The sequence below is a fragment of the Lissotriton helveticus genome, chromosome 7 (genome assembly GCF_964261635.1).
Source record: "Lissotriton helveticus chromosome 7, aLisHel1.1, whole genome shotgun sequence".
Taxonomy (NCBI): Eukaryota; Metazoa; Chordata; class Amphibia; order Caudata; family Salamandridae; genus Lissotriton; species Lissotriton helveticus.
The window spans coordinates 34,145,317-34,158,611 of NC_136068.1; the positions used below are offsets into that span (position 1 = coordinate 34,145,317).

The 13,295-nt window shown below is 49.9% G+C and overlaps 1 protein-coding gene across 3 annotated transcripts in view; it reads right to left on the reverse strand.

Annotated features, from left to right (window-relative positions):
- MEGF8 (multiple EGF like domains 8) overlaps positions 1 to 13,295 on the reverse strand; it is a 298,122-nt gene that overhangs the window by 131,488 nt on the left and 153,339 nt on the right. For all 3 annotated transcript variants that reach the window (XM_078651316.1, XM_078651317.1, XM_078651315.1), the window contains exon 25: positions 11,568 to 11,700. In XM_078651316.1, coding sequence (XP_078507442.1) covers positions 11,568 to 11,700 — 133 coding nt within the window. The remainder of the gene's footprint in view (positions 1 to 11,567; positions 11,701 to 13,295) is intronic.

Sequence of the window (13,295 nt, forward strand, 5' to 3'; positions counted from 1 at the left end):
GAGGCTCAAAAGGTGGACCCATCAGTCGGGTGAGGACCACATTAAAATTCCATTCAGGAGCTGGTGGGGTCCTGGGAGGAATGACTCGTTTGAGTCCCTCCAGAAAGGCTTTAATGGCAGGCACTCTGAAAAGGGAGAGATGCTGCCTGTTTTGGAGATAAGCCGCTATGGCGGATAAATGTATTTGAATGGAAGCATATGCTAGATTGCATTTGTAAAGATGTAACAGATAACAAATGATGTTGTGCGTAGACGCGTCAAGCAGGTCTATGTTGTGGTCTACGCAATAAATGACAAACCGCTTCCATTTTGCCGCATAGCATGCTCTGGTGGTGGGCTTTCTTGCCTCCCGTATGATATCCATGCAGTCTGGAGGCAAGTTGAGGTAGCCAAATTCTAAGACCTCAGGAGCCAGATCGCCAGGTTGAGCTGTTGCGGATCTGGGTGCTGAATGTCGCCGCGGCTCTGCGTCAAAAGTCAGGGTGTGAGGTGCAGCCTTTGATGCGGTACCACGGAAAGTTCTAGAAACGTGGTGTACCATGGTTGGCGTGCCCACGTTGGAGCAACCAGGATGAGCGTCATCGAGTGTTGCTTTAGCTTTCGTGCCACCAGCGGTATTAGAGGTGCTGGGGGAAAAGCGTACGCAAATTTGCCTGACCAGTTCATCCAGATCGCATTGCCTTGCGACTGTGGGTGCGGGAACCTGGCGGCAAAGCTTTGGCTTTTGGCGTTTTCCCTTGTGGCGAACAGGTCTATCTCTGGATGACCCCACTGCTGGAAGTACGGGCGGAGTACTGATGGATGTAGCTCCCACTCGTGCATTTGGTGGCTGTACCTGCTGAGCAGATCCGCCATCTGATTGTCCTTGCCCGGGAGGCGTTCCGCCATGAGGAAGATGTTTCTCTGAATGGCCCACTTCCACAAGCTCTGAGGCAGATGAGACAACTGTGGAGAGTGTGTACCTCCCTGCTTCTGAATGTAGTACATGGCCGTCATGTTGTCCGTCCGGATCAACACGACCTTGTTGCACAGATGTACCTTGAATGCCTTCATTGCCATGAAGATTGCCATCAGCTCTAGGTGGTTGATGTGCATCTTCTTTTGCTGCGTTGTCCATAGTCCCTGCACTGTGTAGTGGAGCACATGAGCTCCCCAACCCTGGAGAGATGCGTCTGTCGTTAGGATGATCTGTGGCACAGGCTCCTGGAACGGTCGGCCCTTGCAAAGGTTGTGTGGATTCCACCAATGCAGAGAGTTGTATGCACGACCGGTCACCAACACTAGGTCTCTCAACTGTCCGTGAGCCTGATTCCACTGACGTGCTAAGCACTCCTGAAGCGGACGCATATGTAGTCTCGCGTGCGGGACTATGAAGATGCAGGAGGCCATCATGCCTATCAACTGCATGAACACTCGTGCTGGAAGCGAGTGTTGCGGTCTGAATTTCTGTATCAGCAATTGAATGCTGTTGATCCTCACTGAATTTGGCTGTGCTGTGGCTGCCAGAGTGTTTATTGTCGCGCCTAGATACTGCCGCACATGGGCGGGCTGATGGTGTGACTTTGGGTAATTCAGTGAGAATCCCAGATCGTGAAGAAGGTGAATGGTGTGGGACATGTTGGCAGCGCACTGCTGGGCCGACTTTGCTTGGACAAGTCAGTCGTCCAAATAAGGGTAGACGTGAACGTTTTGTCTCCTGAGGTGCGCAGCCACTGTCGCCAGGCACTTTGTGAACACCCTGGGCGCTGTAGTCACTCCGAAACAGAGGACTTTGAATTGGTAATGCGGATTCTGAATGGTGAATCTGAGGTATTTTCTGTGTGACGGATGTAGTGGAATGTGAAAATATGCATCCTTTAGATCTAATGTTGCGAGGAAATCCCCCTGATTGAGCAACGGAAGAACCTGCTGCAGTGTGAGCATATGAAAGTGTTACGATAGAATGTATTGGTTTAGGGGTCTGAGGTCCAGTATGGGTCTGAGGGACCCGTCTTTCTTTGGGATTAAGAAGTACAAGGAGCACACTCCCGTGCCTCTTTGTTCCACTGGTACGAGCTCGATTGCCCCTTTTTGCAGCAGGACGAGTACCTCTTGCTGCAATAAGTGCAAATGCTCTGTGGACATAGGACGGTGTTTTGGGGGCATGTTGGGTGGAGTGGATGTTAACTCCAGACAATAACCGTACTGGATAAGCTTTCTGACCCACCTGTCTGTGGTGATGGATTTCCAGACTGGCAGGAACTGTTGGAGTCTCCCCCCGACCGGTGTTGTATGGTCGGGGGGCAGTGACAAGGCGTCACTGTTTGCTGGCGGCGGAGGATCTGGAGCTGTTGTTTCCATGACCTCTGCCTTTAGCGCTGTTTCCGCGATAGCCACCTCTACTTTGTTTGTTGTACGAGGTTTGTGCGCCACTCTTATTGTACTGTGGGACAGCTGGCCTCTGGAAACACCTCTATTGCTTGAGCGATGAAAAGAACCACCCCTGAACTGCTGGGACTGGAGAGCCCCCATAGACTTTGCAGTCTCGGTGTCCTTTTTGATTTTTTCCAGGGTGGTGTCCACCTCAGGTCCAAATAAGTGATCAGGGTTTACAGGCTGATTTAGGATGGTGGTTTGTATCTCTGGCTTGAACCCAGAGATCCTGAGCCAGGCCTGTCGCCGTAACATCACGCTGGTATTAATGGCCCTGGCCGCGGTGTCTGCTGCGTCCAGTGCACACTTAATAGAAGCATTTGAGACGAGTTTCCCTTCCTGTATGAGCATCTCTGCTGCCTCTTTATATTCATCTGGCAAGTGTGGTAACAGGGTCTCAAGTGTACGTAATGTGCCCGGTCATATCTGGCCAAGAGTGCCCGAGTGTTTGAAATGCGCCAGATATTGGCCGCTTGAGCCGCCACCCTCTTCCCTGATGCTTCTAGCACTTTAGATTCCTTGTCAGGGGGAGGAGCATCACCAGTAGTCTGTGAATTTGCCCTCTTCCGGGCATTGGAAACAACTTGAGTCCAACGGCAAATGGCCCTTGATGTAGGTAGGGTCCCCAGGCGCCGGCTTGTACTTCTTCTCAATTCTGGGGTTTATAACCCTGGCACGTGTGGGTTCTTTAAAAATGTCTGCAGCATGTTTTAAAGACACCCTTTAGCATTGGCAGAGACTTCACGGTCTTCTCAGAGGTGGAAAAGGTGTCAAACAAAAAATCCACCTCAATAGGGTCAGCATGAAGCTGGACGTCATGATTTTTGGCTGCCCTTTCAATAAGCGCATTAAATGCCACTGAGTCCTCAGTAGGAGATGTTTTTACATTATACACTTGAGTGTCTGGGGCAGTTTGTGGATCCCCTGGGTCCGCAGCATCTTCCCATGTGTCATGTTGATCCTCAGGATCAGTGTCGGCAGGGTAGTTGTACTCATCATAGTCACCTTCCCCAGCCTCCACCTCTGAGTAAGTGGGCGAGATTGGAGCAGTGTCCTGGCCACGTGGAGCTATTAGTTCTACCAGAACGAGTGAATCCGTGGAATCCTTCTTTTTCTTTAAAGGAATTGTGTAGGACTCCATAGGCTGTGCTGGGGTGAACTTTCGTTTGTAAATAGAAAGTTTACCGGTGTCGGCGTCGATGAATTTTTCCGACTGCTCTTCCAGCAGGGGTTGTCGATGCTTTGTGCCCACAACCGCAGGTGTAGGCTTCGGCCCCGTGGACACGTTCATGGACGCCTCGACGACCGTCTTCGGCACCACTTTCGGCGCTGTCGACTTGTGCGGTTTTGTGGCAGGCTTCGGCGTGGAAGTATCCTTCGGATCGGCAGCGGAAGCTTTGTCCTTAATGCGTGTCAATGATTCAGACACCTGCTTCGTGAAGGAGGTGGACGGCTGCGTCGACTCGACAGGTGCCTTCGAGCCACCATCAGGTGCGGACTCGAGGGTTGTAGTACTTTTGGCCTTGTCCGGCCGATGCGCAGGATCGACAACTTTTGTAGCTCAGAGTCCTTTGTCCGTGTCGACGGCCCTCTGCGCTGAAGTCTTCGGGTCGACGACCTTGACAAGTGCTTTTGGTGTCCAGTCTTCGGCTCGACACCCTTGAGCGACTTCACCGGGTCGATAACCTTTTTTGGCTTTGTCTGCACCGACAGGTCTGAAGACTTGGAGCCGACCAAAGCGACACGCACTTTCTGTTTCGACGGCGCCTCTTGCACTTTCGGTTGTGTAGACACCGAAGCTTTCTCTTTCGGTTTCGATTTCACCAGTTGTGGCTCTTTAGAAGTGTCCGTAGCCGGGCCCGGAGGCGAGACTGTGGAACTTGGTGCAAGATCTTGGGTAAGGCCATGTGGCGATCCCTCGACCTGAGCCGTACATATTGTTTTAACAGGGCATAGCTCCTCGCTTGAGCTATCTTCCGTGGCCCCATAGGCCTAATCGTCGTCTCCTACCTAGTCGACGATTTCTTCAGCATCGAGCATTTCTACGTCTGCGTCGTAGTTGGAGTCGATCTCTGCCGCTGGATTGGAAATCGGCTCTTGATCTTCCTGCTCGTCTGCCTCTTCTCCCTCGGTATCGAAAATGTTCACCGGGTCAGGTGCCGTCTGCTGGGCCTCCTGGCGCGCTGAAGTCGAATTGTCTTCTTGGAGCGGAAACAAGCCATACAGTTGGCTTCACCTTGATCCGGCGACAGGCACTTGTTGCACACCGGGTGGACGTCGATGTGAGGATACTTCGAGTTGCACACAAGGCACCTTTTGAACGGGCTCCGTTCCAGGATGGTTCGTCGAAGAAGGCCTGTAGCGTCGACCGGGCCATGAGCACTGAAGACCCACGCGACTCCTCTGGATGTCCGACTCAGGAACTGAGCTGGAACAGAACTGGGCACCGATCGGAAGACAATACCGACGATAGGACAGGCCTTTGGGCCAAAAAGAAAGTTTCTATTGATTCCGAACTTGAGTGATCAAATATGCATCCGAACCCAATGGCGGAAAAAAACAATCTGGGGATGGAGTCGATGCCCATGCGCACTGTAGTCCAGGGGAGGAGCCACCTATCTCGTGATACTTCGAAGACTCTTCCAGGACAACAACGTGCAATCATCCGGACCCAACACTAGGCGGCGATCTATGCAATAGATATGAATTCAGCAGCCCACATGCCTCGAACATCTGCAAATATCAAGTTGGCCTCAAGCCCTTTCCGCTAAAATCCCCCATCCTAACAACATGCCTCTAGGGGGAGGCAGTCAATTGGAATCTCTCCTGCTGGATAAACCATCTGTATCGAAAGAAGTTTCTTTATGGTACAACTTAATCCTGGAAGAGATTGATGGGGAATTTCATCTCCCCGAGCTAATGTGGGGTTCCTTGATGCCTAGCCTGAACTTGAACAATCTGTGGCTAACGTCTTGTAATGTTCTGTGGGATCTAGTTAAATCAGCCTGGCTCCGTAGGAACCCCCTTTTCACCCTACATAGGGCCTACTACTCTCCTCAGAGGTTGTCCAAATTCTCCACAGGTGCCCCGGTGGCCTGTGCTCGGTGTGGACTAGTCGCGGCCTCTGACGCGCACATGTTCTTTGATTGAATCCCAAAAGACGTCAAGTGAGGGCAATCAGCAATAAATTTACATCTTCCCTGGGCTTTACAGTGGTTATGGACCTTCGCCTCGTAATCTTCGGTGTAGTGGATCAGAATCGAAGCCCAGCCAAGAACCTCTTGTTCTATTCCATCCTGGTGGCGTGCAGAGAAATTTGTAAGCGATGGAAGGAGGCTTCCCCTCCTTCTTTACATGACTGGTGTACATCAATCCTCCAAATATCGAAACTAGATCTCGCCAGGGCTGGGAAGCCAGATAAAAGAGCTTTCTGGCATTTACTGGACTGGTCCCACTAGTCGTACTGGTTTTTTTTTTTTTTTGTGTTTTTTCCCCCCAGGCCCGATGATTATGTAGCCAAGGTACACTCTCCCTGCTAAGCCACTTCGCCTCTTTTTTGGCACACTGGTGGATATAAGCAATGGCGGTAACTGCCTTATGGTTAGTATCTGCCAACCGAGCAACAAGGTGTCAAGATTGGTATGGTGTATGTCGCAGCTGTTGGGTTATCGTAGTCCCACTCATCTCTTTACCCTCACCAGTCTTTGACTGAGGCAGCACGTCAGTGCCACTTACTGCCTTTCTTCCTTGTTCAGCAGATCACAACCATGGTGGAGAGGAGGACATATAAAAAAAAGTGCAGTAGGCCCTGTGCACAGAGTAGGTTTAGTTTGATTTTAACATGCGCGGGTACATTTTACTATTTGGAACTGGTTTTCCCAAGTGAAAGTTTGAGAAAGCAACAAACCGCTGCAGTTTCTTGAGAACGGATTTGGTAAAGTCAATTCAATCCATGAGAACCTTTGTTACATCTCGTGGTCTTCCCGCCAGAGGCAGAAGGCAAAAACAAGTCAATGGTCTGATTAAGATGTATTAGGAAGACAACCTTTGATCTCTACTAGAAATATATCTTTTCATGAAAGATGCTGCATTTGACAGGAATGTTAAGGGCTGGACTGGGGATTCCGTAAGCAGCTAGGACAACATTCCTGCCCCGGGATGGGGGTGGGGCGTCCCTAAAGGGATGGCTCTTAAAACCCTGTGGAAATACTCGGATTACTAGGATGCTACACAAATAAGTCTGCTTTGCCCCCCCCCTGCTAAACGTCTAATGGAGAAGCAAGCTAGCCCTGACATTTCTTAAGTATGCAAGGTAGCAACTCATGCCTGAACCCAAGGCTGCAGAGGTTGGGAGCCTCGACTCATACCACAGTGGACACACAAATTCCAAATTGCGGCATAACATACTCGAGTGTTAGGTCGGGGTGCCTCGCGCCAGATGAGCATTCACTCCTTTGGAATCAGCACCTAACCTTATTCTAAACCCTCTGGTCTAAACTGCACGGTTCCCATTGCTGTGACTGGATGTCTCAGCTTCACTCTGGACTCTACCACACCGGCTCTCTCCAGAGGGATCCGAGCAACGCCGGCGGCTCTGCCCCGGGTGCATGTGGAGTGCGCGGGCACGGTGGCACCGCACGAGGCCCGCATCACCACTGGTCAGAGACCTGTGACCGATGCTGCAGCTATGCCTTATCTCTGCTTCAGGGAGAGATGACACATTGAGGCAATGACTGTGAAACCTCCCGGTGTAACAGAAACAAATGCTCTGTGAGTGACAGGTACTGCTCACTGCCGACGGTCTGTGAGCGCGATAGGCACAGCTCCTCCTCCTCATCTTCAAATCTCCAGACACAGAAAGACAACGAGGGCGCTGCGCACAGGTGCGCTGGAACCACCGCTGGACACTTGATAAAAACCCTTGAGCTGTTGTGACCCAAAGAGTAGAACTCTGCACTGTGAGTGTTGTCTACTTACCACAATCCTGAGGTAGCAATGGAGTGCTGAATGAATATGGATGTGAAAGGAGGCTTTACTATGGAGTGTCCCTTTGGCCTGTGGCTTTTTCAATTATTATTACCTCATGGTGTCCACTTGTGGCCCAAGCAGCATTCATCATCCGACAGAAACGTTCATTAAATGCTGTTGGACCCGAGGATGTGTTCATCTCCCTGGAAGCTGTGCCCAAGGTCGGCATTTGAGATCATCTAGCCCTTTTTCTGCCATGTTTACAATAGGCCTAGGGGAGGTGCTCGACTACTTGTTCCATCTCCTCCCAAAGGTATGGTCACACTCCGGCTAGGCGCCACTGTGTTGCTGCTCCCACTGCTGCAATTCAGTTGTGATACCAATCACTGGAGTTGTGTTACCAATCACTGGAGTTGTGTTACCAATCACTGGAGTTGTGTTACCAATCACTGGAGTTGTGATACCAATCACTGGAGTTGTGATACCAATCACTGGAGTTGTGATACCAATCACTGGAGTTGTGATACCAATCACTGGAGTTGTGATACCAATCACTGGAGTTGTGTTACCAATCACTGGAGTTGTGTTACCAATCACTGGAGTTGTGTTACCAATCACTGGAGTTGTGATACCAATCACTGGAGTTGTGTTACCAATCACTGGAGTTGTGTTACCAATCACTGGAGTTGTGTTACCAATCACTGGAGTTGTGTTACCAATCACTGGAGTTGTGTTACCAATCACTGGAGTTGTGTTACCAATCACTGGAGTTGTGTTACCAATCACTGGAGTTGTGTTACCAATCACTGGAGTTGTGTTACCAATCACTGGAGTTGTGTTACCAATCACTGGAGTTGTGATACCAATCACTGGAGTTGTGATACCAATCACTGGAGTTGTGATACCAATCACTGGAGTTGTGTTACCAATCACTGGAGTTGTGTTACCAATCACTGGAGTTGTGTTACCAATCACTGGAGTTGTGTTACCAATCACTGGAGTTGTGTTACCAATCACTGGAGTTGTGTTACCAATCACTGGAGTTGTGATACCTCCCTCGATTGCGGTGCTTGCTCTGAATTCAAGAATCTTGTTGAGGTCGAACAATGGAGGGTCGATCCTTGTAAGGCACACGAGGTGTCTGTGCTTTAGACATCATCTGTGTCCTGTGTGCATACCTAACTGGGATCCATAAGGACTATTCCTTATCATCGGAGGCCTTAAAAGAGAGAATTTCATGACTCCCATCCAGTTGGCCCACTGGGATACTGCACAAGCTCTCTGCTTCCAAACAGCACCTTTTATGTCCTGAGCTTCCAAGACTGGCACTAGCCGTGCAGGGTAATCACGCTCCAGCCTGTGGTGCATCCACCAACAGCCTCAATATCTGATAGTCTTTTTGATTTTGAAGATCTCGCAGGTCTAGCAGAGCGCTTCAGCGGCTCGCTTCGTCAGGTCTCTGGGCAAACATAAGTTGCAAAGTTGGTGATGGTCCGACCACAAAACGTACTCTTAGGACAGAACTGAAGCGCAACTTCTCTATAACCTGCCCACCCTCAGGACTCATTCTCATACGACCTGGCGCTGAGAGAAACCCTCTGAGATTGGTTGAATTCAAATAGTTGTCAGCAGTGGTGGTGGTTCTTATGAGGTTGTAGAAGGCATTTCAGGCATCTGCAGTCGTACAATTGCTGATTGCAGCTCGACAGACCAGGAGCTTCAAAAGCACACCAGAGTCAGGCGGTGGAAAACAATCTGCTTTGGAGAGTTTGTCCAGGTGTACTGTGTGTTTCATGGAGGGAACCACGACTTAAGTCAACACGTATACTACACAGAAAAAAAACTTGCAACATCAACACTAGATGACAGGTGTGTGCAAAGCATTGGGTCTACATGTACAAATGATACAACATTCAACACTTGGAAAAACTGCCATCAGATTGGCAAAAACAGAGGGCAGAGGACTCTCTCCACCTCCTCGCTCATCAGTTATACACTATTTGAAGACTGAAAGCAAGGAGGAGCACTGGTGTGCAAGAGGATTAACTTGATCATGTCTTACCAGCCTCTAAGAGGGCACAGGCAGATTGGTGTGCTGGCAACTGGCTTTGATATCTGGAGTATGAATGGCCGCTGTCTGGGTAGTGAACAAAGACTACCATTGACTTTTAAATCCAAATTGTGCCTGAGTTTTTAACATTGTATTTAAAAAAAAAAAAAAAACATATCCGGATTGTTTTACCCAGTGTTTGTCATTTTGATCTCGTTTTGATTATTTAATGTGTTTTCTTTTCAGTAATCTAGAATCTCCACCCCACTGAGCACAGCAGTCCACTTCATTGTTGTCTCCACCCTCACTGGCAGAAAAGCTCATGACCAGGAAAATCTTAACCCTCACAGGCGAAAGGCCAACACCCTGAGGATCTTCACCCTCACAGGCAAAACAACCCACACCCTGGGAATCTTAACCCTCACAGAAGAACAACCCACACCCTGGGAATCTTCACCCTCAAGAGAAGAACAGCCCACACCCTGGGAATCTTAACCCTCGCAGAAGAACAGCCCACACCCTGGGAATCTTCACCCTCAAGAGAAGAACAGCCCACACCCTGGGAATCATCACCCTCACAGAAGAACAGCCCACACCCTGGGAATCTTCACCCTCAAGAGAAGAACAGCCCACACCCTGGGAATCTTCACCCTCAAGAGAAGAACAGCCCACACCCTGGGAATCTTCACCCTCACAGAAGAACAACCCACACCCTGGGAATCTTCACCCTCAAGAGAAGAACAGCCCACACCCTGGGAATCTTAACCTTTGCAGAAGAACAGCCAGCACCCTGGGAATCTTCACCCTCACAGAAGAACAGCCCACACCCTGGGAATCTTAACCCTCGCAGAAGAACAGCCCACACCCTGGGAATCTTCACCCTCAAGAGAAGAACAGCCCACACCCTGGGAATCTTAACCCTCGCAGAAGAACAGCCCACACCCTGGGAATCTTCACCCTCACAGAAGAACAGCCCACACCCTGGGAATCTTCACCCTCAAGAGAAGAACAGCCCACACCCTGGGAATCTTAACCTTTGCAGAAGAACAGCCAGCACCCTGGGAATCTTCACCCTCACAGAAGAACAGCCCACACCCTGGGAATCTTAACCCTCGCAGAAGAACAGCCCACACCCTGGGAATCTTCACCCTCAAGAGAAGAACAGCCCACACCCTGGGAATCTTAACCCTCGCAGAAGAACAGCCCACACCCTGGGAATCTTCACCCTCACAGAAGAACAACCCACACCCTGGGAATCTTAACCCTCACAGAAGAACAGCCCACACCCTGGGAATCTTCACCCTCAAGAGAAGAACAGCCCACACCCTGGGAATCTTAACCCTCGCAGAAGAACAGCCCACACCCTGGGAATCTTAACCCTCGCAGAAGAACAGCCCACACCCTGGGAATCTTCACCCTCACAGAAGAACAGCCCACACCCTGGGAATCTTCACCCTCAAGAGAAGAACAGCCCACACCCTGGGAATCTTCACCCTCAAGAGAAGAACAGCCCACACCCTGGGAATCTTAACCCTCGCAGAAGAACAGCCCACACCCTGGGAATCTTAACCCTCACAGAAGAACAGCGCACACCCTGGGAATCTTAACCCTCACAGAAGAACAACCCACACCCTGGGAATCTTCACCCTCACAGAAGAACAGCCCACACCCTGGGAATCTTCACCCTCAAGAGAAGAACAGCGCACACCCTGGGAATCTTAACCCTCACAGAAGAACAACCCACACCCTGGGAATCTTAACCCTCACAGAAGAACAACCCACACCCTGGGAATCTTCACCCTCACGGAAGAACAACCCACACCCTGGGAATCTTAACCCTCACAGAAGAACAACCCACACCCTGGGAATCTTAACCCTCACAGAAGAACAGCCCACACTCTGGGAATCTTCACCCTCACAGAAGAACAGCCCACACCCTGGGAATCTTCACCCTCACAGAAGAACAGCCCACACCCTGGGAATCTTCACCCTCACAGGGAGTGCAGCCTACTCCTGGGAATTCTTAAACCGCTCACATCCAGAGAATCTACACCCTCACAGGCAGAACAGCCCACACTTCATGAATCTCTATCCTCGCTGGTTCCCATTCACTGGTGAGCAGCACAGCAGACCGTACCTGACATGATCTCCACGGTGATGGGTCCCGTCTGGCCCTGGCCACAGAAGGCTGCGATCAAACTGCGATCAGACTGGAGGAGGCCACTGTTCAGGAACTGGGGGAGGCCATCAAAGACATAGGCGTAGTGGTTCTACAAGACAAGGGAAGAGCTTAAAATGTGCAAAGGGCAGACTTGCAGAACCACAAGCACTGCATGCTCACACGTAGGGTCAACGGCAGCAGTACCAGGGCAAACAAATACTGAACACCAAATTCTCAACACAACGTATGAGCAGAACTGTATCCAAGTATGCTTTGTCTTTTCGTGTTTACCACAGTGCGAAGGGAACTCCATGCAAAACACTTTACTTACAAACACACGCAAACTTTTTTATGCTGTGCCTCCCAAGAGGGGGAAAAAATTTGGGGCTCCCCTCAGAATTTTTCAACATTTTTTACATTAAATTGAGAATGTTTCAATATGTCTAGACTTATTTAAACATTGCAATGAAGTTCGGTAACCATCTAAAAAATGCAATCAAATATATGATTGCCAAACATACTATTCTGGTGAGGCAGGCCTTACCAACGTGTAGAAATACCACATTGTGATTACTAGAAATAGAGGTGGGGAGTTTGAAGAATATTTGAAGTCACTTCCCTTTTTACACCAATTCCCCGCTAAGCTATAAGTTACAAAAGATGTTCGTGATGGCCCATTACACAGCGGCTTACTACAACTCATTTTTCCCCCCGCTTATAACAAAGCACTTATCAGCCTAATGTTCCTTTTGGCCAAAATCTGGTGACACCCCACCCCCCTTTCCCGTTGTCACTAGAGGCCCCCGTAGGGGGGCCCGTCACCCAGTTTGAAGATCCTTGCCCAAAGCAATAGGGTACAAGTTCCTGGGGGAACCCTAGTCATTTTTTCAGTAGTTCCTGTTTGCTTTACTGCCACGGGTGTGCTTCAGCACCATTTACTACAGACTAACAGGAAAGTTGCCAATCAGGTCTTGAGTCAATTTCTACATGTTTTAGGGATCGTACACTGGGCACAGGATACCAGTGTCCAAGTGTTACAGTACACAATTACCAGCAGGAGAGTTCCCCAAAAAATGAAAACCTTGGATTGGCCACCCAAAAAGGGGTTCTGTGCAACAATCTTTCATACTACCAAGCACAGTGAGCCCTTCTTCCAATTACCACTCAGCATTATGGGGTAGTCCCAATATATCTCCACACATGGTCACACTCTCAGTCAACTGATTGCCCAAGCAGTCATGCCTCGTTTTGTTCACATTCACAGTGCAAAGGAGCACTCAACTTACACAAACTGTGGGTGGGGTAGTACCCCATCTTGCTCACCCATATTCTGAAGGTGGGGGCGGTGGCATATGCCCCATGCATTGCTCTGCTCAGACTAACCATGCCCCCCACTCTTAGCATGCTGAAGAGCCCTCCGTACCCCCAACTCTGGTCCTGTGCACACTCCCCTTTGTCGGAAAGCCACTTGAGCCCCACATTCTGCAAACATGCACAATGATGAGATGGTCTCTGAACGCCTTATCACTTCTACCACAATGTTCTGGGAAATACGCCTTAAACCACTTACCCTGTATTACGACGAACCCTGCACAGATTCTGCCTCCTCTTGCATACAGCTGTCCTTGTCCCACGGGCAATCCAAATCACAGGCCTTACTAGAAGTGCCACAGACAGGTAGGTGGGATCCGCCTCTAATGTCAC